At 39.4% G+C, this 25,923-nt stretch overlaps 3 protein-coding genes across 11 annotated transcripts in view; 1 reads left to right on the top strand and 2 right to left on the bottom strand.

The window, feature by feature from the left end:
- Positions 1 to 25,923, bottom strand: part of LOC137342605 (polyadenylate-binding protein 4-like) — a 378,766-nt gene that overhangs the window by 229,760 nt on the left and 123,083 nt on the right. The gene's annotated exons all lie outside the window — the stretch shown is intronic.
- On the bottom strand, positions 7,534 to 17,099 carry zgc:91910 (Zinc finger protein 706-like). Its single transcript, XM_068006600.1, has 4 exons — positions 16,955 to 17,099; positions 12,194 to 12,342; positions 10,984 to 11,103; positions 7,534 to 8,782 (listed from the first exon to the last, which is right to left on the bottom strand). The coding sequence occupies exons 2-3, from the start codon at positions 12,323 to 12,325 to the stop codon at positions 11,008 to 11,010; spliced, it is 228 nt and encodes a 75-aa protein (XP_067862701.1). The 5' UTR covers positions 12,326 to 12,342; positions 16,955 to 17,099; the 3' UTR covers positions 7,534 to 8,782; positions 10,984 to 11,007.
- LOC137342604 (homeobox-containing protein 1-like) overlaps positions 24,807 to 25,923 on the top strand; it is a 60,093-nt gene continuing 58,976 nt past the window's right edge. For all 9 annotated transcript variants that reach the window (XR_010967299.1, XM_068006603.1, XM_068006601.1 and 6 more), the window contains exon 1: positions 24,807 to 24,913. The gene's annotated coding sequence lies outside the window, so the exon portion shown is untranslated. The remainder of the gene's footprint in view (positions 24,914 to 25,923) is intronic.

Below are 25,923 nucleotides of genomic sequence, written 5' to 3' on the forward strand. Positions count from 1 at the left end.
GTGTTCTTCCCCACCCCCATTATTGTTCATTTCTTGCATTAACACCGTAAAAGTCTGTCGTTTGCTATTAACAAAAGAAATGGGTACAATGCACAAGCTCAGCAGAAATTTAAATAGTACAAATCAGGAAAAAAAAACAAGTGTCAGAAATAACAAAAATGCTGCAAATACACAGCAGGCCCGTTAACATGTGTAAAAAGCCTCCGCCGCCACCTTTCCCAGCGCGTATATCTTTCATCAGAACTACCAGAACTTAGCAATTGCATTAGTGTTACATCTTTTGAACAATAATAACTTTTCCTTTGAACAATAAGGGGAGAAATAAACCCAAAAAAGACTAAACTGCCACTTTACATATAACATGTCTCTTCATATCGGTCTAAAAACAAGCAGAGCTGCTCCATCAACATTGTAAAATGCTGTGGGAGCTCCCCATAGCTCAGTTGGGAAATGTGGAACTGAGACAAACACGTTTGATCCGAGGTCTCAGCCAATGTAGCAGTAGATTTGCAACAACTGGCCTCTTTGCTTGTGGGGTAGGGAGGGGAGTCAATCAGCCAGGTCCTGTTCCTAATCACTATTCAGTGATTTCTGCTACCAAGTGTGTATGTGGATGTTGGGTAAGAACAGAATTGGGCTTTATTTGATGTCTCGCAATCAAATAGCCTGCCAATTCTCACTGCCTAGGTTCACAGATGAAACCTGACTTACATAAAATTGAACTAGTCAGGGCAGGTGGGAGAAATGTAATACATAAAATGTCATTTATGCATTCAAAATACATCTCTCCAATCTCACTGATGTTTGGTGAGTCATCGAATTCTCATTTGTTCAACTTTCAAACACAATTACTACCCTGAAGCCACAGGGAACAAAACCACACTCTTTATTCATAAAGGAATGACACAGTGGTGACTAAAGTGGAATTATTCAAATATTTTAATCTTGCAAATATTTTAGCATTATATAGTTACTTTTTTAAACCAAGATTGATTTTGTAACATGTTTTTCAATGGGATATACAGTGATAGAAAATATATTTAGAACGAGGAAGTCTGTTCAAAACATGTCCCAGACCTTTGGCCCCACCCCCTGTTCCTTATCTACATGCTCCCCCTTGGCAAACATGCCCACTGACAACACCCAGCTCTACCACTCTGCCACCTCTTTCGACACCTCTATGCTTCTGTGTTGTCAGACTGCTTGTCTGATATGCAGTCCTGGATGAGCCGCAATTTCCTCCAGTTAAACGTTAGGTAGACCAAAGCCATCGTAGTCAGCCACAAACTGTGCACTAATTCCCTCCCCCTCCCTGGATATTCTCAGGTTGAACCAGACTATTTTCAACTTTACCATTCTATTTGGCTCTGAGCTGAATTTCCGACCCCACATCTGCATCGTCACAAAGACCACCTACTTATACCTCCATAACATCACCTATCTCCCCCTCATCCATGTTTTTGTTACCTCCAGACTTGGCTATCCCAGTGATCTCCTGGCCAGCCTATCAACTTCCGCCAACTTCAGCTCATTCAAAACTCCGTTGTCCGCATCCTATCCCACACACCCATCACCGCTGTCCTCGTTGCCCTACATTGGCTCCCAGTCCCCAATGCCTCAAATTTAAAATTCTCATCCTAGTATTTAAATCTCTTCACGGACTATCTCCCTCCCTATTTCTGCAACCTTCTCCAACCCTACAACTCACTGAGAACTTTGCCTTCCTCCAAATCTAACCCCATGTGCATTCACCACTGTCAGATGTGCCTTTGCCGTCTAGGCCCAAACCTCTTCACTTTTAACCTTATCTTTCAAACCAAGCTTTCAGTTACTCCTAATATCTCCTCCTTTGACAGTTTGATTTTTCTCTGATTATGCTTCTGTGAAATATCATGGGACTCAATGTTAAAGGCACTATATAAATGCAAGTTGATAACAGAAGATAGCAGTCAGACACAATATCATATGGATCTATTCATAATATTATGGGTACAGTTTCATAGTGGTTATATTGCTGACTAGTAATCCAGAAAACGTGAGTTCTAATTCCACCATGGCAGTTTGAGAATTTGAATTGTTTTTTAAAAAAATTGGAAATGAAATGAAAAGCTGGTATCAGCAAAAAGTGACCACAAAGCTGCTAGATTGTTGTAATAACCCAACGAGTTCACTAATGCTCTTTAGGGAAGGAAATCTACCACCTTACCCAGTCTGGTCTATAGGCAAGTCCAGTCCCAGACCAATGTGGTTGAAATTAACTGCCCTCTGAAGTGGCCCACCAAGCCAGCCACTCAGTTGTATGGCCACCTTCTCACAGCAACTACAGATGGGCAATAAATGCCAGCCTTGCCCACTGTCACCCAGAGGTTGTTGTTTGGGCCATTGTTCTTAATAAATATAATGATCTGGGCTTGGGTATGGATGTACAAAGTCAACATTTGCAGACAGCACAAGTAGGGAGCATGGTTAACCGAGGAGAGGACTGCAAGTAGTTTTAAGTAGGCAATTTAGATATTCGTCATGAAATTTAATGCAGATAAATGCAAGGTGATACATTTTGGGAGGATAAGGACAGGTCATCTACATGGTAAACTTTAAAAGGAAAGAACACACTTAGGGGTTCAGATATGCAAATCTTTAGAAGTGAGAGGACAAGTTGATAAAGCCATTGAAAAAGTGCTTTTGGGCACATTTATAAATAGGGGCATTGTACACAAAAGCAGAGGTAATGCTAGCCCGATATAAATCATTGGTTAAAATCTTGTCAAGTTTTAGGTGCCTTTAAGAAACATGTCAAGGGTATGGAGGGGGTGAAGAAAAGGGATTCACTAAGATGATACCCACGATGATGCTTTAGTTATAAAGAGACTACAGAAACTGAGGCACTTTTCATTAGAGCAAAGATAACCAAGAGGAGATCGGAGATGTTCAAAATTGAGGGGCTTTGAAAGTAAACCAGGAAAAACTAATGCCACTGGTCAGTGAGTCATTAACTAGACAGCATATGTACAAGATGATCACCAAAAGAATAGAGGTTAGAAGAATTTTTAGTGAGGGTTGTTAGCATATGGTATACTCTGCCAGAAATAGCAATGGAAAGAGAATGTATAATAACCTTTAAAAGGGAAAGGGATATATATTTGAAAAAGAAAAAGGTTATTGGGAATGAGCAGGAAAATGGGACTAGGTGGATAGCTATTTCAGTGACTGACATAGGCCATATGGCCTCCTCTTGCACTGTAATGAATCATAGAATGACATTTTAAATACAAAATCACACCCAGGACACAAGTCACCATGGAAGTTAAAAGATATCCATTCCTCTTGGCTGAATCACAAGATAAATAAATAGGTAAGGATATTTGGTTCTCCATCCAGAACACTATGGTCCTATCACAGCATCCAATGTTCCTTAAAAGATTCAAGTTTTTTTTGTGGCTTCCACTACTGTGCCCAAGTCCATTCTATATGTTGATCAATCTGTGAAAAAACTTTTGACATCGGTTTTGCATTTGCCTTGTGCCAGCTTGAACCTAGTCCTACTGTCATGGGTTAGTCTGAAGTAGTATTCTGGATTTACCATCATACCTCTACAAGGTCAAATCTCAGTTGCCTTCTTTCAAAGTTGAAATGTCCACATTTCTCCAGTCTTTCCGCATAACTTACTCCTCGGATGCTGGGGAGCAGTCTTGCTCTGAACGGAACACACACAATCTCATACTTGTAAATACCTACTCTACCATCTTTCTAGTCGTTTCTCACACAAGTCATGTTTTTGGCCTCAATCACTTTTCATGACAACCTGTTCCAACTCTCCAATACCTTCTATGTAAAGAAATACTTTAGAAATGTACCTTTCACAACACTGAATCAATTCCTCATCCAGTTCCTGAAATGCCTCCACAAATTGTGACTCCTAGTTTGGTTTGTTGAGTTTGCATTGCACTTTATTTATAGTTGTTAACATTAAGAGTTCCAACACAGATCCCTGCAACTCTCCACTCAGCACGTGCCCCCATCATCACCAGAAATACCCCTCAATCCTATTGTTCATCCAATTTCTCATCCATACCTATATTTCATCTCATTCCCAAACCCTTCAAGCTTTAGTAGTAGCCTTGAGTGGATTTTTGGAAATCAATTCATAAAATGTATTAATAAATTATACCAATTTCTTTCTATAGCACCATGGTTTCAGCAGCTCAGTTTAAAATTCCTTAATAAACAAGCTCCTTGATTAGTTTGTATAAAAGTCTGTTGTATGCCTCAGTTTACAAGTTCATGCATCTCCTGGATCCTTTCGAAGTAGGGACAATAAATAAAAACCTTTATAGAGAGAAGAGATACAAGGTGACATACATTTTATTCAGGATAAAAATTCATACAAGAGCCAATGCTATGATTTGGACTGAAAATTTTACCAGTGTTTGAGGAATATAGTGATGGCAGAGAAAAGGAAGCAGAAGGAACAATGCATCCCTCTATAGTGAGGGTATTAATAAAGCCAAGCTATTTGCCAAACCTAAAACCATTTTATTACAGGCTCTACACCCTAGAGGGTTCCCTTTAGCTTTTGACTGTCAATTATCTATGTGAAAACAGGGGTTACCTTCCTATTTCCATTATTTGAAGACTACTATGCAAGCTCTTCTCAACCTAAATATGGTCTTGTGACCAGAACTGCTGGTAAAAATCTGATCCCTTGGTCAGTACTTTCAGTATAAAAGTTTTGCCTGAATTTTAGGAAAGGTGAAAATGAGCCCGACTCTACTATATTAGGAGATATTTGAAATTAGTTTGTTTTCTGTGGAGATCTCAGGGCTGGTCAGCAATCAGCTCCATAGGAAATTACACCAATTTCATCCTTCCCCATAAATGCCCATCAAATTTAAGCATTAGGCAAACACATCTGGTACTCATATGGCTTCCTAGTTTGATTGTCAAGGCAGCAAAGTTTTCAATTTGTAATGGATCCATAATTATTGGAAAACAATATAGCACAATCATGGGTTATCTTAAAACAGAGGTCATAGAACCACAGAACAAAACTGGATGTATTATTTTTGATGTCTAATTAAACATTTTTGAAACTCAACAGTATTATTTGGGTTAACTATTTCCTCCCCAATGCAGCCTTTAAAATCACACTAGTTTTGCCTTAAAAATTCTCAACACATTCTGTAACTTCATTCAGTACTAGCTGATTTATTTCAAGAGTTTCAAGTAGTCACTGTAATGAAAACAGTACACTGGTAATTCATTGGTTGTGAAGCATTTTGGGATGGTGAAAGGGCATGATAGGTGCTATATAAACAGGTTTCTTCTTTAGTAAAGGTCACCTGTAAAGATCCCTTATACCACCAGATGGCTCCATTTGCTGGAATCAGAATTTCCTTAGTTTTGTTACAAGTATGTTTTTTTGTCTTAAAGGTAATGATGCCCACAAAAACATGCTTTTACAAAATGTAATTAGAATACTTAAATTTTCCCTATATATAAAAAAGGGTCCAAGGCAGTGCAATTTTATTTTACAAAAAGACCAATAAAGCTCTCTAATGCAGTAACTGCTCTCACTATTGGGAATTAGCTTTTAATAGAAATTTAAAATGGAATAACCATTTATTGGGAGTCATATTACAGTAGTGCCTGATGTATGAAATATGTTGAGTTTGAAGTGATGTTCTCTTAACTAGCCGAAAGCACAAAACAACTCCAGGAGTGAGCCAAATTAAATTAGGAACTCACTGCAAATAATACTCCCAGAACAGTATATTCCTATGGTTGCAACAGCACAGTAACAATGTTTGAGTGTTTTTGATCTCAACTTATTTTGAATCATGTTCCTAACCAGAGATATAGATATATAGCGATATGGATATGTTAGACATTTCTATAGGAGCTTGGCTTATATATCCACTATGTTCTGCAGATCCTACAGTTTTGTCTATGCAATTTAAGTGAGGGGAAAATGCACAAACTAATTTAAGTCCTTTTTAAAAAACATGGCTCAAACAGTTTAGAGACTGCTGTAACAACTCTGGCAATAGATTATTAAAATTTCCCATATTCCAAGATGGGGTCATAGGGCAAAACTAATTGCAGACAAATTTCTAATGTCTCCTGTACACCACTTTCCATTCATGTCTAATTACAAAATTTGAGTTTTCCCAAATTTAGGTATTCAGGCACCATGCTAAAAATCAATCTATTGTACAGCTTTAACCAAAAAAATAGCACAAGTGGCACACATGGTCACAAGAACATAAGCACCAGCAGAAAAAAAAGTTAAATTGCTTAAATACTATCATTTCAGTATCTGTATTTACCCATTTTAGACACCCTGGACATCCATTTTACATTGTGTACAGATCATCATTTTGTAACTACACAAATGTCAAGAAAGAACATACTCTATGCACCTGCCCACATTTTAATAGTATCTTTCCCCCACCATCTCAGTTGGGTCTTTCTTGTCCCGTTTCACAGACTAGAAATAGGCAGAGATCTGGCATTACAGATCTCCGCCCAATTTTCCAATCAAATTTTACACGTGTCAATCAGAACGGTTACAGCATGGAAGGTGACCATTTGGCCCGTTGAGTCCGTGCCGGCTCTATGCAAGAGCAATCCAGCTAGTCCCACCCCCCCACCCTTGCAAATTTTTTCCTCTCGGTAACTTGGCTGAACCAGATTGAAAATTTAAGCCAGTGTCCATTAATTCCTCTACCAATCTTGTAGAAAGATGGAATATTTCTTTGTCCATCCCTTCCCCACTCATGACCTGTATATCCATATCTTGCTATTTGCATCCACAATTTCCTAACCTGCATCCTCCTTTAGCAAAAAACTATTTAGCCCAATGTACAATGGCACAATATGAAGTTTAACCTCTCATGTGCTCAATTCTAATGTGCATAGTCCAAAAATTAATTGCTGAAATGTTAAATGGACTCAAGACTACTTTTCTTAAGTGCAACCTGCGTAAGTTCTTGCACCAAAACTAGCAAATGAGATCAGTTTGCCTGCTTTCAGTCAATTGTATTCTCTTGCCCATTTAGTAGTGTTTTAAAACTAGTTTTCCTTGTATTTAGCTACCACTCAGTGAATCTTTAACTGATTTCTTCCTTGATGCACTGGAAGATTCAAAATGTGTGCTTGAATCATTTGTAAGTGGACACATTGTCTATCTATACCCACTTATAGCAACTCCTCTTAACTGCATACCTTGAGACATAAGACTATTTTACTTAAACCAACTGCCATCACTTTACACCATAACAGTAGAAATATTTTCACTTGTCCATTTTATGTATTTACTATAGTTAAGTATGATCCTACTTCCACCCAAACCAAAGTAGTTACAAGAAACGCAGTTTCTACATTAAACAGTTTATAGTACAGGCTTACTTTAATCCAGAAATGTTATTGAAGATTAAAATCAAGTGCTACATTTTGTAGGAAATACATCACATTGGCAGCAATAATAGTCTCAATTTCAGCACTGGGAAGAATAAGGGATTCTGAGCCATTCCATTTACAAGAAAATGTGCTTTTGATATTTATTAAAGAAATTACAATGAGCTCCAGATAAATCACAAAATTCTGCACATATATGAATATGCAAGGCTGCTACAGAACTGAGGCTTAATAGGGCTGAAGGATTAGGAGCAGGACTAGGTGAAATACACAAGCTATTACAATCCCAGTTATTATGATTTTGAACAGGAATTTTCTAGTCAATATTTGAGGAACCCCTTCAACTTAAGTTTTAGGCATAAAAACCGACTAGTTAATAGACCTGTTATATACAAACCTGCCAGTTTTGCAATATGTTAACTCTACAGTTGCAAGCTACAAAGCAACAGTTTGAAAACATTAAGTTGTTAAAGCTCAGACACATCCACTTCTTTGCATTTATGCATCAGGAGATTCTGTCCCTTCAATTATCTGCTCCATACTAATGTATTTTAAACTGTTAGGAATGCTACAGTGTGATTTGCAATAGAAAAATCATGGCACTCACATGAAATCTGTTACTTTCAGGTAATCAAGCACTTCATAAAATAAATGGTTTTAAAACGAGAAGTGGTCATGAGTTTAAATTGTCCTGCAATCATCTGGAAACATCCACTTTTTGTCCAGTGAGAAAGACCCTATTATCTTCAGAATTCTTTATGGATTGATCACAATTATCATTTTTAAGATTGCAATTTTTAATATATTGCAACATCCCTTCTACAAAGAAGGTGCTGAACACAAGCTGTACAATGGATACATACCCTAATGTAGCTGACTGGGCTGTGCTTAGCAAGGTCAAGGAATTTTATTAGTGATAGGCCAGTACACTAACCGAACCAAACTTGTAAAAGCAACGCAGCATTCACCAATACAGAGGTTCCTGCAAAACCACTATAGCTGTAAGCCACAGATTCTAACTCCCACATTTTAGTTTTGCAAAGGTCTCCAGCAGTACCAGTATCACAATGATGCCAGTGCTTAAAAGTAGTGAATGGAAGAGATAAGTAAATATTAGTACTGGTCTATCAAGAGATCAGTAGAACTTTCTCACCCAGCCCACTTGAAGAATTGGCAGCTTTGTAATGTCTGAACAAAAAAAAAAATCTTCACTCCAGTGCTCCCTTGTCCCCAAAACATGAAAGGAATAAACGTCGACAGTTCAGTAGTAAGTAGAAAGTGAAAAAGGTTGAAGAATCAAATATTCTTCATCTTTTCCAGGCCCTGTGTAGTAGGTTCAGTGCATCATGTCAGCAGAATTCCAAGTCTAAAAGTAAGCACAAAAGTAGTTAGAAAAAAGCACCATATAAAATGAAACTATCCTTCCCCCAGCATCTATAAAATCTCACTATTAACAGTAATAATTGTTCATTTACTCACTTTGTAAATTTACATTCACATTACTAAGAGTATGGGCATTTTAAAATCAACATTGTCATACACTTTATTTCAAGGTGTTAACATCCTAAAGAATTTCTTACAATATGAAATATGACTACAATGTCTGTCTATAAATGAATCTCAAATTAATTAGCTAGTAAAAGCATTCAATATGGATACATCAACTATAGCTGGATATGTTGACAAATATCTGGTTTTCCCACCTCCCAATGCAGCACCCTGGGATGTTTTGCAACCTTGAAGCTGCTGTATAAGCAGGAGTTGTCCAATAACCAACTAGCATATCCTCCTTGGAGAAAGGGAGAGATTACTATGGAGTCAAGTTGGATTCAAGAAGGAATGCCTGATGTAAGATTGGAACTGAGTCACTTAATGGCAGACTCTAAGCAGATATAAACAAACTGCAGGGATTTCAGTAGTGTGGATTTTCTTTTTTTTTTAAATAGCTTTGGAGATTCTTCAGTATTATGATGGGCTTCCATGCACAGCCAACAACGTGCATCCAAATAATGCCTTTAACATAGTAGAACGCCCCAAGGCGCATCAAACAAAATTTGACACCAATCCACATAAGGACAAGTGACCAAAAGCTTGGTCAAAGAGGTAGATTTTAAGGAGTGTCTTGAAGGAGCAGGAGGTAGGGAGGCAGGCAAAGAGGCGTGGGAGGGAATTGCAAAGCTTAGGGCCTAGGCAGCTGGAGCCTCAGCCACCAATGGTGCAGCGATTAAAATCAGGGATGCGCAAGAGCCCAGATTTGGAGGAGCGCGGAGATCTCGGAGGGTTGTAGGGGGAGGAGGTTACAGACAGGGTAGGCGAGGCCATGGAGGGATCTGAAAACAAGGATGAGAATTATTAAAATTCAGGCATTGCTGGACCAGAAACCAATGACACAGCTGCCCAAATGAAAAGGTTACCTAGCCCCATGATCTCAGCTTCTTAATCAGCTGGCTTTGCAGAGCTGAACAGCCTGAGCCTGATGTGCTGCTTGGCCTTCAAGTACCCAAATTTTAAACAAATTCCTAATATTAAGAGCACAGTTTCAGCATTTTTTTTTAACATTCAAAATAATGTATTTCCTAGTTTGAATGACAGTTACTGTGCCTCAACTGGATTCATTGGCACTGAACAGGGAATTCAACTGATGTGAAACTGGAATATGGTTTGAACAGTACGTTTAGCACTTTGGCTCTATACTGCACCATACTAGGAGGTGCAGTGCTGTAAATACAGCACTTAAAAACAAGTCTTAAGTTGAACAGCTTAAAATACCCAATTTCTAAACATGAGCATTTCTATATAAGGAGCATTTTAAAAACCTGCCACAGAGTCTACTTTTTGTGCTGCAAAATGTCAGCTTTGCTATAAAAATTACCATTTAACTGCTGCAGAGTTCTAGGGGCCCCGTTTGTAACTGCAAAAAACTGCTATGAAGTGACTGGATGCTGATTTTCCAGCACTTTACCTAAATTTCTAGCCCTGTTGTAGTAAGGAGGCACTAAGTAGAAGCTAGGCATTCCCTATTGAGAAAAAAATTGCAAAGATGTGCCATGCCACAGTCATTCACATGATTGTGATTTATCTGCTGCATGTCCGAGGGAGAAAGTCACCTTCCAGCCTCTTGGCCACACATGTACAAAGATTTTAAATGAGGGGAAAAAACCTTCAAAGTTGACAAAAGTTTAGTGTAAAATGAAAACAATTCTTCGTTAAAGCTGCAAAGCTTAGAAATACATTTTTAAAATCTAGTTTGAGTTATAAACATTCTAGCTATATTAAGAGCTGTTAGTCCATTTATATGGAAACACCATGTATAGTTTCAACAGCAGAATTAAACAACCCACAGTTCTAGATTCAAGTCTCAATTACTACTCAGACTCAAACACATTCATTGTGATTTCATGAGTTCTTGGAAGTGCCTCATCTGATCAGTCAGCAAAATTAGGAAAGACATGGAAATGACAATTTTCTCAGCCATTCCCCAAAGCTTAAGGCTGCACATAAGATTTTCTTCTTGTTTGGGGTGGCAGGAGATAGGTAAGAGAAGACGAACTTCAAAAAGTTTCTCACCCAAATCCAAGTTGTGCTTTCTTTTTATGCCTGGACATCTACCAATTCAGGAGGCAAAGGAGATTTGGGATGTTTACTCTCAAAATGCTGTTTGAAAGTTTTAGGATCTGGCATCTGTGTCTGAAAGAAAAGAACATTATATCCACAAGATCATAGTGGTGAGTAACTAGCACTAAATTTTCACACTGCCCAGTAATTTCAAAAAGGAAACAGCAATAAGAATGAGAATTACCCAATGGCTCTCTGGATAGTTGCATTGCACAATGTGGCAGTCAGACATATGCAGCAGGAGAATCCCTCACTTGTGTTGAAATTAACTGATCAGAGCAAGGTTTTTTTTATTATTTGTTCATGGGATGTGGGAGTCACTGGCAAGGCCAGCATTTATTGGGTAGTGGTATAGGTGCAATAATTCTTTCATCCTAATATGTGCTGGATTCAAACCCAAGTCCAAGAGTTGAAAGACATAAGCCATGGCCCAAAGTCGACATGATTGTTCCCCACTTCCCTCCGGTCACGTACTCTGATGAGGTACATCTCCACAGGCGGTGACCTTCATCCATTTCCTTGTCCAAGTGTCTACTTTTCCACGTGCAAACAGACAGCACCAGTTCCTCATGTAAAAGACTACACAGCTGGCAGGCTACTTAACCTCAAACACCACAGCAAGCCCAAACCTACTCTCCATTGACATCCATACATACACACTACCAAGTTTCAGGAACAGAAACCCTTGGTTGTTTTTTCCCCCGATGAACCCAGAGGCATGAAACCATTTGTCGGCCCTTACTGCATCCCTGGTTGTGATCACTTAACTCAGTATGGACAGAGGTATAAACCAGAGATCTCCCTGATCTTTATGGCTGAGACAGTCACTGCCTTAATCAACTAAGTCATTAAGGAAGCTCTTGATATTTCAATTAAGCACTATAGAAATACAAGTTGTCAAATTGACAACTTGTGACAATAATTAAAACTAGTCCGGTGTAAATACTGTATACTACATTGATGTTACAAATATTCCAACAACATTAACTTTTTACACTGTTGGAATTAGTCTGGCAACTTTGATTCAATTAAAAAAACTTTAGGCCTGACACAATTAGAACACAACAGTTGATCTAAACACGACAGCTACTGCAGTATAATATTCTTTGAAAAGATCCTGTTACAGCAGTAATGAAATCGCTTTAATGGCCCATTGCTTTACCTTGCAGACAGGACACGTGTGCACAAGTGCTGCTTTTGCTGCTGCTTTTTGATCAGATCCTCCCTTTTTCTTTTCAGCTTGCCTCTTGGCATTCTTCTGCTGGGCTTGTTTCTTCTGCTGTCCACGAGCCATGATGAAACTCAGGAAAACTAGCAAAATGCAATGCTTCAGTTACTGCACTTGATAATGAGACGAATCACCACAGGTACCACAGAAGCAAGTAATCAGAACACTTACATACCCCTACACCAAAACAAGACTTTTTAATTAGAAAATTCTCAATTTGAGCAGAACCACCTTTAGGCATCCTATGCAGAATTAAAATAAAGAGTCATTGTGCAGTCCCCAGCAGCTGAGAACCAATTGGGAGAGTTGAAATGGGTATAAATCAATCACTCCAGTAAGGAAAATACTGCATTTCCATCGATTAGTTCAAATTTGAAACTAAAAAAAGGCATTTAGTGCATATAGGATAGGCAATAAAAATGAAAGTCAGTACAAAGAATTAGTAAATTACCTATGGCATTACCCACTAAGACCCAGAATTCACTACCAAAATAACAGCAAGTTTAATGGCGCTCACTGTTATGTAAATCATCCAGCAACTTGTGGCGAGGAAGAGATATCCTGTGAATTGCAAATCTCAAGTTGCTGGACAATCTGCACCACTCCGCGTTGGCCTCCGAAAACAGCAGCTCGCCCTCAACCTCCACGAATTTCATGAAGCAGCTGCAGTTGCGCATTAATTGTCAATTAAACTCACCGTAGAAAGTTGGGGTTGCTATTGAACAGCACAAGTACCTTTTTAATGGGATTTATGTTTCTGCAGTGCCAATCAACCTCACCAGCCCAGAAAGGAAACAATTTAAACTCATTCCTACAGGTAGTAATTTGTTGAAGATTTTTAAAATTTTAGGAAATGTTAGCATGACACTTACCATTGTAAATAGCTAATAAACACATAACCAATCATAACAGGATTTAAATTTTGTGGACAGAAAGCACACACACTGCAAGATTTTATATATGTGGGAAAGCTACAAAAAAACTGGAAAGACTCAGGATATGCAAGAAAAAAAAAGGGCTTTCTACAGGCATATTAGTAGAAAGAGGATAGTTGAGATTGGGTCACTAAAGATGAAGGCAAGCTTGTAGCAGAGTGTGACAGAAATGCTAACTTTTGTCCTCTTTTTACCTAGATGAATATTGGCATTGTAGAAGCACCAGAGGTGGGTGTAGAACTGTCACTGGCGGTTAATTATTCAAAGAGAAATGGTGCTGAAAAAATTATTCCAACTTAAAATTGACAGGTCAGATCTGATGGTTGACAGTTAAGGATCCCAAGAACGCTGGGGAAAAAACAATAGAGATCGACTATATGATTTTCCAAAATTCTACGGAGACACACGAGGGCTGAAGGTTGGCAAATGTGACAATCATCTTCAAAAAAGATACACAAACCAGTAAGCTACTGGAATCTTATAATACAAGATGAAATTGCTCAGCACTTGGAGAAACATGAATTAATTGGGAGCAGTCAGCATTGATTGCTAGAGGGCAGGTTATGATTGACTAAACAAAATTCTTTGAACAAAAAAGGAAAAGCATGTGATTTATATGGATTTGCAGAAAACATGTGGTAAAGTACCATTTAAGATACTTATGGCAGAGATAATGGCACATGGAATTAAGGAGAATGTATTGACGGATAGAGAAATGGCTAGAAGATAGAAAGCAAGGGTGGAGTAAAATAAAGTTTCTGACACTGGAAAAATCCATGTGTTGGGGATGCGGATGCTGTTACTATATACATAAATATTTGGAGTTAAGAATTGAGGGAACAATATCGACTTGATAAAATTGGGGGTATAGAAAATTGTGACAAGGACTGTGAAACACTTCAGGAGGACATGATGGTTAGCAGCAGACAGGTGGCACGCAACGTGAAATAATACATTTTCGAACAGAAGGAAATAATCCTAAATAGTGAGATTTTAAACAGAGGAGCAGAGTGACCTTGATGTGCAGATACATAGGTTGTTATAAAGGTGGCAGTACAAGTAGGTATGGCCATACAAAGGCAAACAGTAGCCTCGGTTTTGTGGATAAAAGCAGAGTACAAAAACAAAACATAATGACAAACTTGTATTAAACTTTATCTAGGCTACAGTTGGAGTAAATGCATACAGTTTTCTGCAATTCATTCATAAGAATATAAAAGCAATGGAAAAGCTGCAGCTTAGATTCACTAGAATCTGACCAAAGGTGAGTGGTTGCAGTTATGAAGAGATGCGAGAAGTTAGGACTTTTTCCACACCAGAGAAGGCTGAGGAATGACTTGATAGAGGTATTCGAGATTATGAAGAGTTGTGATTGATCAGAAAGTAATCTGCCACTGCCCTCTGAACAGAAACAAGAGAACACAGATTTAAAAATCACAAAAACATTAAGGGAGGGGGTTAGAAAAAAAATCTTGTACCAAGGATGGATAGAAAGTGGATTTCTCTACCACAAACCATTGTTGCAGCAGAGGCCATGAATTCTATTAAAAGAGAATTAGCTAGTTACTTGAAAAACAGGATTATTAAAGAGTATGCAGTGTAACCAAAGAGTAGGATTAGACTAGGTGCCTCATGTAGAGAAAAAAACAGCAGACAAGATGGACCCAATGATCTGTTTCTATCATGTAACATGCTATGATTCTACACACAAGTCTTAATTTGTACACCCACTCAGAAAAAGGCACATACCACTGCTTCAAATACATGACCAGGAAATGTAGAGATTTCTATTTTGCAATTACTTGCTACCTGTAGTATGAGGTATCTCAATTATCCCAGACTAATAAGCATATAATTTTCCTTCATCTTCCCATCCCCTAAAAATATAAAGCAAACATGTTCCCTACAAAAAGCAGATAAATGTAAAGGAATAGCACAAAGAACAAATTCAGTGACATGGGAGGGTTTTACATATACTTTACAAGTCAGTGGTAGCACGCTAACCTCCAAATCAGGTGGTTGTGGGTTCAAAGCCCACTACAGAGATGAGCACATAATCTGGGCTGACACTTCAGTGCAGTACTGAGGGAGTGCTGCACTGTTGGAAGTGCTGTCTTTCAGATGAGCATAACAGATCCCACAGCACTATTTAAAGAACAGGGGAATTCTCCCAGTGTCCTGGCCAACAATTAGCCCTCAATCAATACCTAAAACAGATGACCTGGTCATTTATTTAATTGCTGTTTGTGGGAGCTTGCTGTTGGCAAATTGGCAGCCACAATGCCTACATTACAACACTGTCTACACTGCAAAAGTACTTCATTGGTTGTGAAGGGTTTTGGGACATCTTGAGGTCATGAGAAATGCTATATAAAATGCAAGTCTCACTTGTTACTTTTAGCAATATTTTTCTCATTTCCATCAGAAATATGTATTCAGTCATTAAGACCATGTAACTTTATTTCAATTTGCACCCTAAATATATTCAACAATCTATACTTTAACATCAGTTACTGTGCTTCAAGTGGGTTCATCACCTTTGAATAGGCAATTCAACTAATTTGAACAATAGTTATTTACAGCTGTACAGAGCTCTGGTTAGACCCCATTGGGAGTACTACATTCAGTTCTGGCACCACACTTGAAGAATATATTGGCCTCAGAGGGGTATAGCACAGATTTACCAGAATTATACCAGGGCTAAAAAGGTTTAATTATGAGGCCAGGTTGCATAGACTAGGCTTTTATTCCCTTGAATATAGAAGATTGAGGGATGATTTAATTGAGGTGTTTAAGATGATAAACTATTTCTTCTGGAGATAGTCCAGAACAAGGAGCCATAACCTTAAAATTGGAGCTCAGCCATTCAGGCATGAGGTCAGGAAGCACTTCACAAAAAGGGTTGTGGAAATTCCTCAAAAAGCTGTTGCGACTAGGTCAATTGAAAATTTTAAAAGATAGATTTGTTAAGCAAGAGTATTAACAGTTACAGAACCAAGGTGGGTAGATGGAGTTAAGATACAGATCAGCTGTGATCTAATTGAATGGTAGAACAGGCTCCAGGGGCTGAATAACCATGAAGTCTATCTACACTAGTTAAACTTCACTTTTCACCCACTGCAATTGTACGGCCTGTGCAAAACAAAAATGGCAGCTGGAAGTGCAACTCAAGTCACTTCAGGAGGAAGCTGCATTGTATAACGGACCTATCGATATTTACTGTAAGCTTTTTTTGCCAGTTTATTACTTAATGTAAACACCCTCACCAACCAAACAAAAAGACAAAACCTTCTCAGTCCCTCGTCCCCTTCACCTTGTGGCAGCCAGTGCACCAACATCCACTACTTTCCCCACCAGCTTCTTTCGCCGCTCCCACATGCGTCTAAGCCCGGTTAAAGCGACTCGAAATTCGCAACTGGCTTAAAATCGGGGGGGGGGGGGGGGGGGGGGAAGAGAAATGTAGGAAGGGCGGAAAAAAAAAATCTAATGTCTAGGTGACCTCAATCCAAAGCCCCTCCCTCCAGTTAGCCGCCAGTCAGTACGAAATCCCCGAGGCGCGGCGTGTGGCCTTGCCGCAGGGCTATAACAGCTGACGGCTCCATGACCAGCCGCTGCGCAACCTCCCTCCCTCGGCAATGGCGAGCGCTCGCGCCCGCGCCCGACGAACGACTCCGAGCTAAAGAGCGCGAGCGACCGCTCAACCGGGGCGGATTCCATTTCCAAAGCCACCGAGAACACCCGCCTGACACAATCAACTCACCTACTCGACCAGCCCGGGTCACAGCGACCGATGATGATGCTAATGGGGGATTCGCGGCCCCCGACACGCACCCAACCCAGCTCACGTCGGCCTCTGTCTTTTCGGTCGGCGGTAGCTGAGTGTTGCGACAACGGAAATGACGCGAGTGTGCTTGTGCGCCCCGTCCCCACACACAACAAAAAAAGAGCGCGCGCCCGGCAGGGTCACGTGGTCTCTGAGCGCTGCAGAAAACATTTGACAAAGATGTGTTGATTTGCAGTCAAGCGTGTTCAAATGTTTGCGTTTGCACTTGCACCGACCTGTGCTTCTCCGCCGCCCTCAGAAAATTGCTGAAAATTACAAGGAATGAAACAGATTCCAAATCTATTTAAACAAATAAGAGTTGCATTTATGTTTAGCTATCAAAATAGGCTACCCTTTTAAACCAATAGAACTGTCACTCCATGACGTTCAACAGATCTGGGTCATCTATTATGCTTGCATTGGCACTTCAACATTATTTTTCCTGACATGCCGTCATTAACAATAAAATAAACTTGCCTTTATATACCGCCTTTAACTTAGAAAACATCTCAAGCGATTTAAAGGGGAGAGGGAAAAAAAGCGTTAAAACGGATGAAAGGAATGGATGCTTAGCCATTGGGAGAATTGACGGGGAAGGCCAAAAGTCAGTTGAAAAGATGCTTTTTGCGAATGTGTTTAAAGGGGGAGAGAGAAGTAGAGCAGGGAAGGGATTCAGGGACGGAGTTCTGAAGAATAGGGCTGAGATGGCTACAGCTGTGGTGGAGGGAAGGGAGGAAGATGCATCCTGGAGATCGTATGTGTTGCAACCACAGTGCACTGGTAGCTGAGTAGTGGATATTGAGCTTAGTGGCATGATCAAGCGGATGGCTTTGAGATTCTTAAGTTTGTTGCAGCTCTGCCCATCCAGGTGAACAGTGAATATTCCATCACACTCCTAACTTGTGCCATATGGATGGTGGAGAAATTTTCAAGGATCAGAATATAAGTCACATGTCTCAAGTACCTAACTTCTGCCTTGTTCTTATGGCATTGACGTGGCTGATTCAATTAAGCTTCTAGTCAAGGGTGATTTCCAAGTTGTTAATGATGGAGGACTCGGTAGTGGTGGTCAGGCAGGTGATTGAGCTTTTTCTTGTTGGAAATGGTCATTGTCTAACACTTGAGTGGTGCAAATGTTACCTGCCATTTGTCACCCCAAGCCTGGATATTGTTCAGGTCCTGCTGGAGGCTGGCATTAGCTGTTTAATTGTGAATGGAACTGAACACTGTGGAATGTCAGTGAACAATACCAATTCTGACCCTATGACAGAGGGAAGGTCATTGATAAAGCAGCTGAGAATGCCCCTTCCACCCTCACCATCAACAAGTACAAGCAGCTCATGGACTTCTTTGTCACTAACATTGAGACCACCAGTTCAGCTTCCTCTGCCGCTTACCCCTTTCACTTTGCCCAATAAAGAAACTCTCTCCCAGGCTTCCCCCACCCATGTCTTTCTCTAGTTTCTCTCCTACCTCCCCTCATGCCCTCTCTGAGCTTATCTTGTCCAGAAGACTGATTTTGTTTGATCTTTCTGCAGCCTTTGACCACAGTCAACCATACTATCCTCATCCAACACCTCTCCTCCATTGTCCAGCTCAGTGGAACTGCCTTCACTTGGTTCTACTCTTACCTATCCAATTATAGCCAGAGCATCTCCAGACATGGCTTCTTTACCCACTTCCACACTGTTACTTCCAGGGGCCCCCATGAATCCATCATTGCCTCCTCCTCATCCTCATCTACATGCTGCCCCTTGGTGGCATCAACTGCAGACATGGAATCAGCTCTGCCTTTATACAACCTCTCTCAAGCAAGCCCGCCACTGTCTCTGTGTTGTCACACTGCTTGTTCAACATCCAGTCTTGGATAGACCACAATTTCCTCCAGTTAAACATTGGGAAGACTGAAGCCATTTCCTTCGGCTCCCATCATAAAATCCGTACCCTTGTCACCAATTACGTCTCCTTCTCTGCTCACTGTCTCAGGCTGAACCAGACTGTTTGTAACCTCGGCATCCTATTCAATCCTCAGCTCAGTGTCTGAACCCAAATGCTGACACAATTTTAGCCATATTTTGCAAATAAATAAGTAAAAATGCAGCTTTTAGATAATATACAAGATAACAAATCAAAACCAATAAACCTGTAAACCATTCATTATTCTGTACACAACTCTAGTTTTTCAATATGTTGAATTTATATTTATGAATAAAATACGCTATTATTGATGCTATTGGTTCATATTCACATTGCAGAGCAACATTCATAACTCTTTATTGCATACTATGTTTATGTTTGCTGCTCCATGCATATGTATTGTGTATAACTCTGCGCATATGGTTTTGTGTGTGTTTGTTGGTCTGTGTGTAACTGCATGCTGCTCTGTGCATATGGCTCAATTTGGCGGTGCTGATCTGTGCATAGAGAAAGCAATAATTTGCATTGATAATTTCAATACTATAATAAATGTTTGGAAATTCTGTACAATCAAACAAATGAATTCTGTTAGAGATAAGCCATGCAGCAATGATGTCAGAAAGCATGCCTTCACACAAAGGGTAGTGGAAATTTGGAACTCTCTCCCCCCCAAAAAGCTGTTGAGGTGAGGTCAATTGAAAATTTCAAAACTGAGATTTGGAACTACAGTAAATTTTGGAACTATAGTAAATTTTGATGGTTCACAGATTAATTAAAGCTTATTAGTATTTCATTGGATAAAGTACATAACTTAAGTGAAATAAATTTTTCATGAAGTTGCAGTCTTCAGCAATTTTAAAATACTAAACTTTCAGATACTTGTGACAAAATGCTGCGTCCCCTTTAATTGTCTTGTCCTCTGCTTTTTTTTCTCCCCATTATGTCATTGTTCCAGGATATTTTATCAGCATGGACTACATTCTGTTATGAACAAAGTTTAAGGAGGTTGGGATTATTTTCTTTGGAAAAGATTAGATTTTGTGGTGATTCAATTGAAGGTTTCAGGACTACTAGTGAATCTCCCCTGGCTTTATCCACGGAAAGTCAGAACAAAACAATTTTTTTTCAGTGTACATTGGGTGATACAGTGGGTACAGGTTTGGGAATCTGCAACTTCTGAACACATGGCGCTCCATCTAGTGGCATAAGTGTGCAGTTGAGAATCATGATGCTCAAATCATCATTGTTCGTCCTTTGATACCGAAGAAGACAGCCAGAATATTATCTCATTTTTTGCAATGAGTTCTTTAGTGACTATTGAGACCTATTTTTGCTTGGAATGAGTGACCACAGATTGAACAGCGGATCCCAGATACACTAGGTTGGGAATCTTGATTTTTCAAGCGAGACTTCCTCAGTTGGCGTATACATTCAACATCAGCAGTGCGAAGGGCCTCATAGTAGGAGGTGCCTTCATGAATGTTTTTTCGCCATGCTTCCTTATCTTGAGCAAGTTGTTCCCACTTATGGACTCCAATTTGGCACTGGTTCGGAGTAACTTTTAAGCAGTCTTCATATCTCTTTTGCTGATCACCACAAAATCGCTTCCCAGTTGTCAATGCGCCATAAAAGATTTTCTTTGGGATTTGTTCATCAGACATTCGCACTACATGACCTGACCATCGTAGTTGTGCCTTCATGATCAAAGCACCTGTGTTTGGAATGTCAGTTTTTTAAAGAACTTTGGTTTAAGAACAAATAAGGTATGCATGACATATATAGAACATTTTATATTTTACTAGTTGATCTCCTGTAGCATTGCACATGAAAAATCAAGACCCAGAGTTGTCTTCATGTGAAGTGGGGTTAGAAAGCAAGGAATCATTTGATTAGGGCACACATGTGCAACCCAGTCCCCATTTTAAAGTCATACATTCTGTTCTTATTTTTAAGAGGTACTGCATTGTTGGTGGTGCTGTCCTTTGAGTGAGATATTAAATTAAGACCCCCCATCTGCCTGCTCAGTTAGATGTTAAAGATTCTAATGCACTATTCCAAAAAGAGCAGGAAATTCTCCTGGTGTCCCAGCCAACATTTCTCACTGATTCTACACCGATAATTAATTCATTAGTCATTCAGCTCATAGCTATTTGTGCTCAAAATGGCTGCCATGTTTGCTTACATGACAAAAATTTCTGCACTTCAAAATAATTCATTGTATGTAAAGCTCTTTGAGACATTCCTGAGAGATATAAGACACAATATAAATATAAAGTATTATTTTTTCTTATTATCTTCTTATGTCTCAGGATTCCGACATTGTATGGGCAGGACAGTCCCATATTTAAAGATGAATCATCATCCTTAACGTGTAGCTTTCTAGTTATTTTAACTCAACATGACATAATGTGCATAATCTAAATTTCTACATCATCTGCATCATTTGCCATCATTCCACATAGAGCTGTTGCATTCACCTTCTCTTTACAACACAGTGATGGTCTTTAACTCCACGCCTGTCCCCAAACCTTACTTCACGTTGTTATGATTTTTGTTCATGTTCTCTGCCAACCTTTCTCATTATAAATTGCTATTTCAACATTTCCCATTCAAGTTTGCTATGTCAACTGACACAAAGTAGTTACAGCCTCTGGTAACCTAGCTAATGTGGAATAGAATTTTGATCACTGTCCCAGAAAACCCAAAAATCTGCCTGATTATAAAATATTCGGTGTAGAGTACAGCCTCTGGTCACTAGGTGATTCTTTGGACAGATTGCTTTCCCAACTCACTTCATCATCTTAGAATCATAGAATGGTTACAGCACTGAAAGAGGCCATTCGGCCCATCGAGCCTATCTTGTGCATAAAAAAAAGACAAATTCATCAACTGACCATAATAAATGCCATGGGCAATTTACTAGTATTTTCAACATTTCATTGGATGCATAGAATGTATGAACAGAATCAGTGGAAGGTTACACTGCATTCTGAAGTGAAATGTAAAATTGCACTCTGCATCGAATGTTTTATAATCAGGCAGATTTTTGGGTTTTCTGGGACAGTGATCAAAATTCTATTCCACATTAGCTAGGTTTGGGGATTTAACATTCTTACAAAGTTGCTAGCCTTAGTCAACATAATCTTTTCTTTTGCATTAGGGACTAGAAACAAGTAAAGCAGTTCTTTTAATCCAGGCTGAGCGAATATTCATCTGAATAACACTGAACTCTATCTGTGCATGTACCCAAGACTGGTCAAACAGAACTATACAAACACAGATTCAGAGACTCAGTTCTATTTATGTACCAGAGTGTACAGAAGCTTTTTAGAGTACATTATGTCCAAGTCTGAACAATATCTGCCTATTTTATAATGGGAACTGTGAGACTGCTTTCACAACACTCAGTTATTTGTGCATGGTACCTCATTTTTTATTTTAAGTGCAGCCCATCACATATCTGATTAGTGGCAGCAACAATCTGTAACTGAAGACATGCTGGCTACCTCTTTTCTCTACAGTATCCAGGCTTGCCAGATCATAAATCATTCGGTGATATTTTTGAGATGTGTCCCCTACTGAACTAATTTTGCCTCAGATGCAAAGGACTCAACAGAGCCCAACAAATATTGTTATCTGAACTAACACATTAAGTTCGGCTAAAACAAATGGGTGCAACCATTAAAATCTGCTCAGCCCATTGACTTGCTGAAATTTCACAGAGCTCCTCTGCAACCAGGTTTGCATTTTTTTGTTGTATGCTAATACCAGCCCCAACAGTTAACTCATATTTACCACAAGAAGAGGACAGACGTCAATTTTGGAGGAAAGAGGTCTGACTGGAGACCAAACCAGTAACAGAGAGGAAAATTTTAGTATGCAAGCTGATCTCCCATTGTGTTACTTATGGTAAGTTTAAGGATACATTGTTTTAAAGTGAGAGGAGCATTATATCACATAATACACAATGCATTATTCATCTGCCAAAGAGGCTTTGTGTTTAATTTGGTATATCAATTTAAGGTTCCATCCTGTATACATTGCTGTAGCTAAGAGAAGTATATCTCTAGATTGACAGCTGATTGTAAGTCCCTGGTTGCTGCCTTTGGGAAAACACCAGGTCGGATAAAACATGCAGAAAATGATTGATTTTCTCACTTTTGTTTTTATAACTTTTAAAATGCTTTTTGTTTATTGGTAGTCACTCTAATGGTTAATTTATGATTTATTGTTATTTTATAAATGTGGTATGTGAGATGATCAGGTGTAAGTATGACAGAGACTTTGCCTGTGTGGCACTTTCAAGTGTGCCTGATGTGCTAGATGGAAATAAATTGAGAGAATCTTTGTGTTTGAAACTGCAAAATATCATAAACTAAACTTCTAAAATGTTTCTGAGGAAAACAATTCCATCATATATGACATTTCATAAGGTATGGTATGGTTTCATGAGCAATGGTATCCCTGTGGTACACAATCCATTACTCGAGAGGTTGTTGGGAGCACGATTAACCAAGTCTATGGGAGGTCACAATCTCTCACTTGAGCAAGAGATCATTATAGAGCCAGGGTTAGTCAACTACATAGTCCTGTAGTTTTAATAGAGGCCCTATAGTACTACTTTGAGTGCTGAGATAACTCTACCTTTATAACTATCCCTTGTTATTTGTTTGATTTATCAAGATTGGCCTGGTTTGAGAGGTTCCCATGGCATGGGTTGGGGATCCAGGTGCCAGGCCCTAGGTCAATTCCTGACATTACGAGGAGTCAAGACCAAGTGCAGCCTTCAGGTAAGATGGGGGACAATTGGACAAGGGGGCACTGATGCAATTCAGACCCCATTTTAAAATCATACTTCCTTACTTTTATGTATTTCCATTTCTACATTTATAATGGAACTGCCAATATCAACTTGTCAGTATAATTTCACCCTCCTTTCAGTGATAGGACAGCAGTGCTTCCACTGGGTGGGGGTGTAAATACAGCGTGACAAGCTTTCATTTGCAGTTTCCATTATAAATATGGACGTAGAAATTTATAATAGAAAGTTGACAGAAGGTGCACACAGATGTTTAACATTTTTAATATATTAAAAGTCAACCTCCCATGTAATAGTAGACAATGAATCATGACCAAGTGTAGCCTTTGAATGAAGCAGGGTTAGACAGCAAGGAATAATTGCAACAGTGTGCAGATGTAATGCAGGCACAATTTTAGTCATACAAATTCTCCTTATTTTTGTTTTCCCATTATAAATTCCTACATCCTCATTTAGAATGAAAACGATCTATGTAAACTTGTCACAATGTAATTACACCCTACTACCAGTGGCGGGGCTGCAATGCCTCCATAGGAGGGGTGTGGGGGTGTAATTACAGCGTATCAAGTTCACATAAGCAGTTTCTATCATAAATTTGGGACAGTGAAAAATATATAATTGAAAAAGTTGACAGTAAATGCATGCATTTGTAGGATTTTTAATATATGAATAGCTATTTAAATAGGTCACATTTCATCCAAAGTGAGTGACACTCGATCCATGAGTGAGACTTGGGAGTTATATAAGCGACTGTCAAAACATCAGCTGTGAGCACATTTACAAAAAAAAAAGTCCCCAAACGCCGACGTCTCTGAACACTTTTTTTTTGTTATTTTGAAAGGGTTGTAAATAATCATTTGCACTTGGTCGCACCACAGCAAAAAGGGCACAAGCCATCTGCACCAATTGCTCACGCACTCTCGCCTCGCGCCGTATTCAGTTCCGGTGAGTTTGAGCGCGCGGGGAGGAGGGAGGAGGAGAGAGGGAAAGGGGGAGGGAGAGAGAGAGAGAGAGGGGGGGGGGGGGGGGGTGAGAGGTCAGAGGTGAGAGCTCCTCACAATCTGTCATGGCGAATGATGGAGCAGAGATTTTGGCTTTCATGTAACTCGGAGCTCTGGCTGTAACGAACGGATCGCCGAGCTCCAGCCGCCAGGACACCGGTGAGTTTCAACCCAAACTGCGGGATCCGGGTGGGGGGTGGGGGGGATATTTTGGCCGCCCGATCTCCTGAGATGGGAGGTTATTATTATGAGATGCACATTGTTTGCAGTGTTTTGGTCGCTAGTTTTCAGGATAACAATACTCTGTATTGAATCCAACGGGTTTCCTCTGCACGGAGTTTACGGACAGTTTAATTGTAAACGGATCTTTTGTTTAATGTTTGGATATTTTTCTCTCTCAGATTCTCACTGTCTACAATTGTTGGTGAACTGAACTGTAATAAAACAATCCCTATGGTGTGCGGATCAACATCAACCGGTAGCCTTGGGATTTTCGGTGTGCATTGTTTACAGTTTTTTTTTAATCCTCTTTTAAAGATCTGTCTCTTTCGGTTGTTTTTTTTTTGCACAGCAGTTTTTCTGATACAGTATTCGCCATCAAGGAGATACGGGGCAGCGTAAAGTTAAATATCTCAGCTGTCTGATCTTGTACGGAGGTTGGGATTTTTCTGAATTTATTCTATAGCCATTAATTTTCAGCGATGTGCGATAGTCAAGATCAAAAATAGTGGACAGAGTACAAGATTATTTAGACATATCAAGCTCTGCTGCATATTTATATTTTTTTAGCTGGAGCTGGCTCCGTCTCAAAATGTTACACGTTTAAAGCAAAATGGGTGTCGGGACACGAAATGAATGAGGCATGACAGGCTTGACTGTAATACTGTAATACAAAATGTTTAAATTGATTATGGTTGATACAATAAACCTAAAGAAAACTGTTGAAAACCAGAGTAGAGTCTCACATCAGATTCCTTTGCTTTCAGTTGATTTTCTTTCAATAGTTTATCTTCTTCCATGACTTTGGTAAGATGGTCTTCTGCTATAAGGGTGGCTTTCAATCTTTCTAAATCATTCCTTAAGTCCTCTTCTGTGGTTTGGTTATTTTCCATTTGAGATTCAAACACACCTTCCAAGTTTGAAATCCTATTGTTCTGAGTCGAGTCTAC

This window comes from Heptranchias perlo, chromosome 26 (assembly GCF_035084215.1).
Source record: "Heptranchias perlo isolate sHepPer1 chromosome 26, sHepPer1.hap1, whole genome shotgun sequence".
Lineage (NCBI taxonomy): Eukaryota > Metazoa > Chordata > Chondrichthyes > Hexanchiformes > Hexanchidae > Heptranchias > Heptranchias perlo.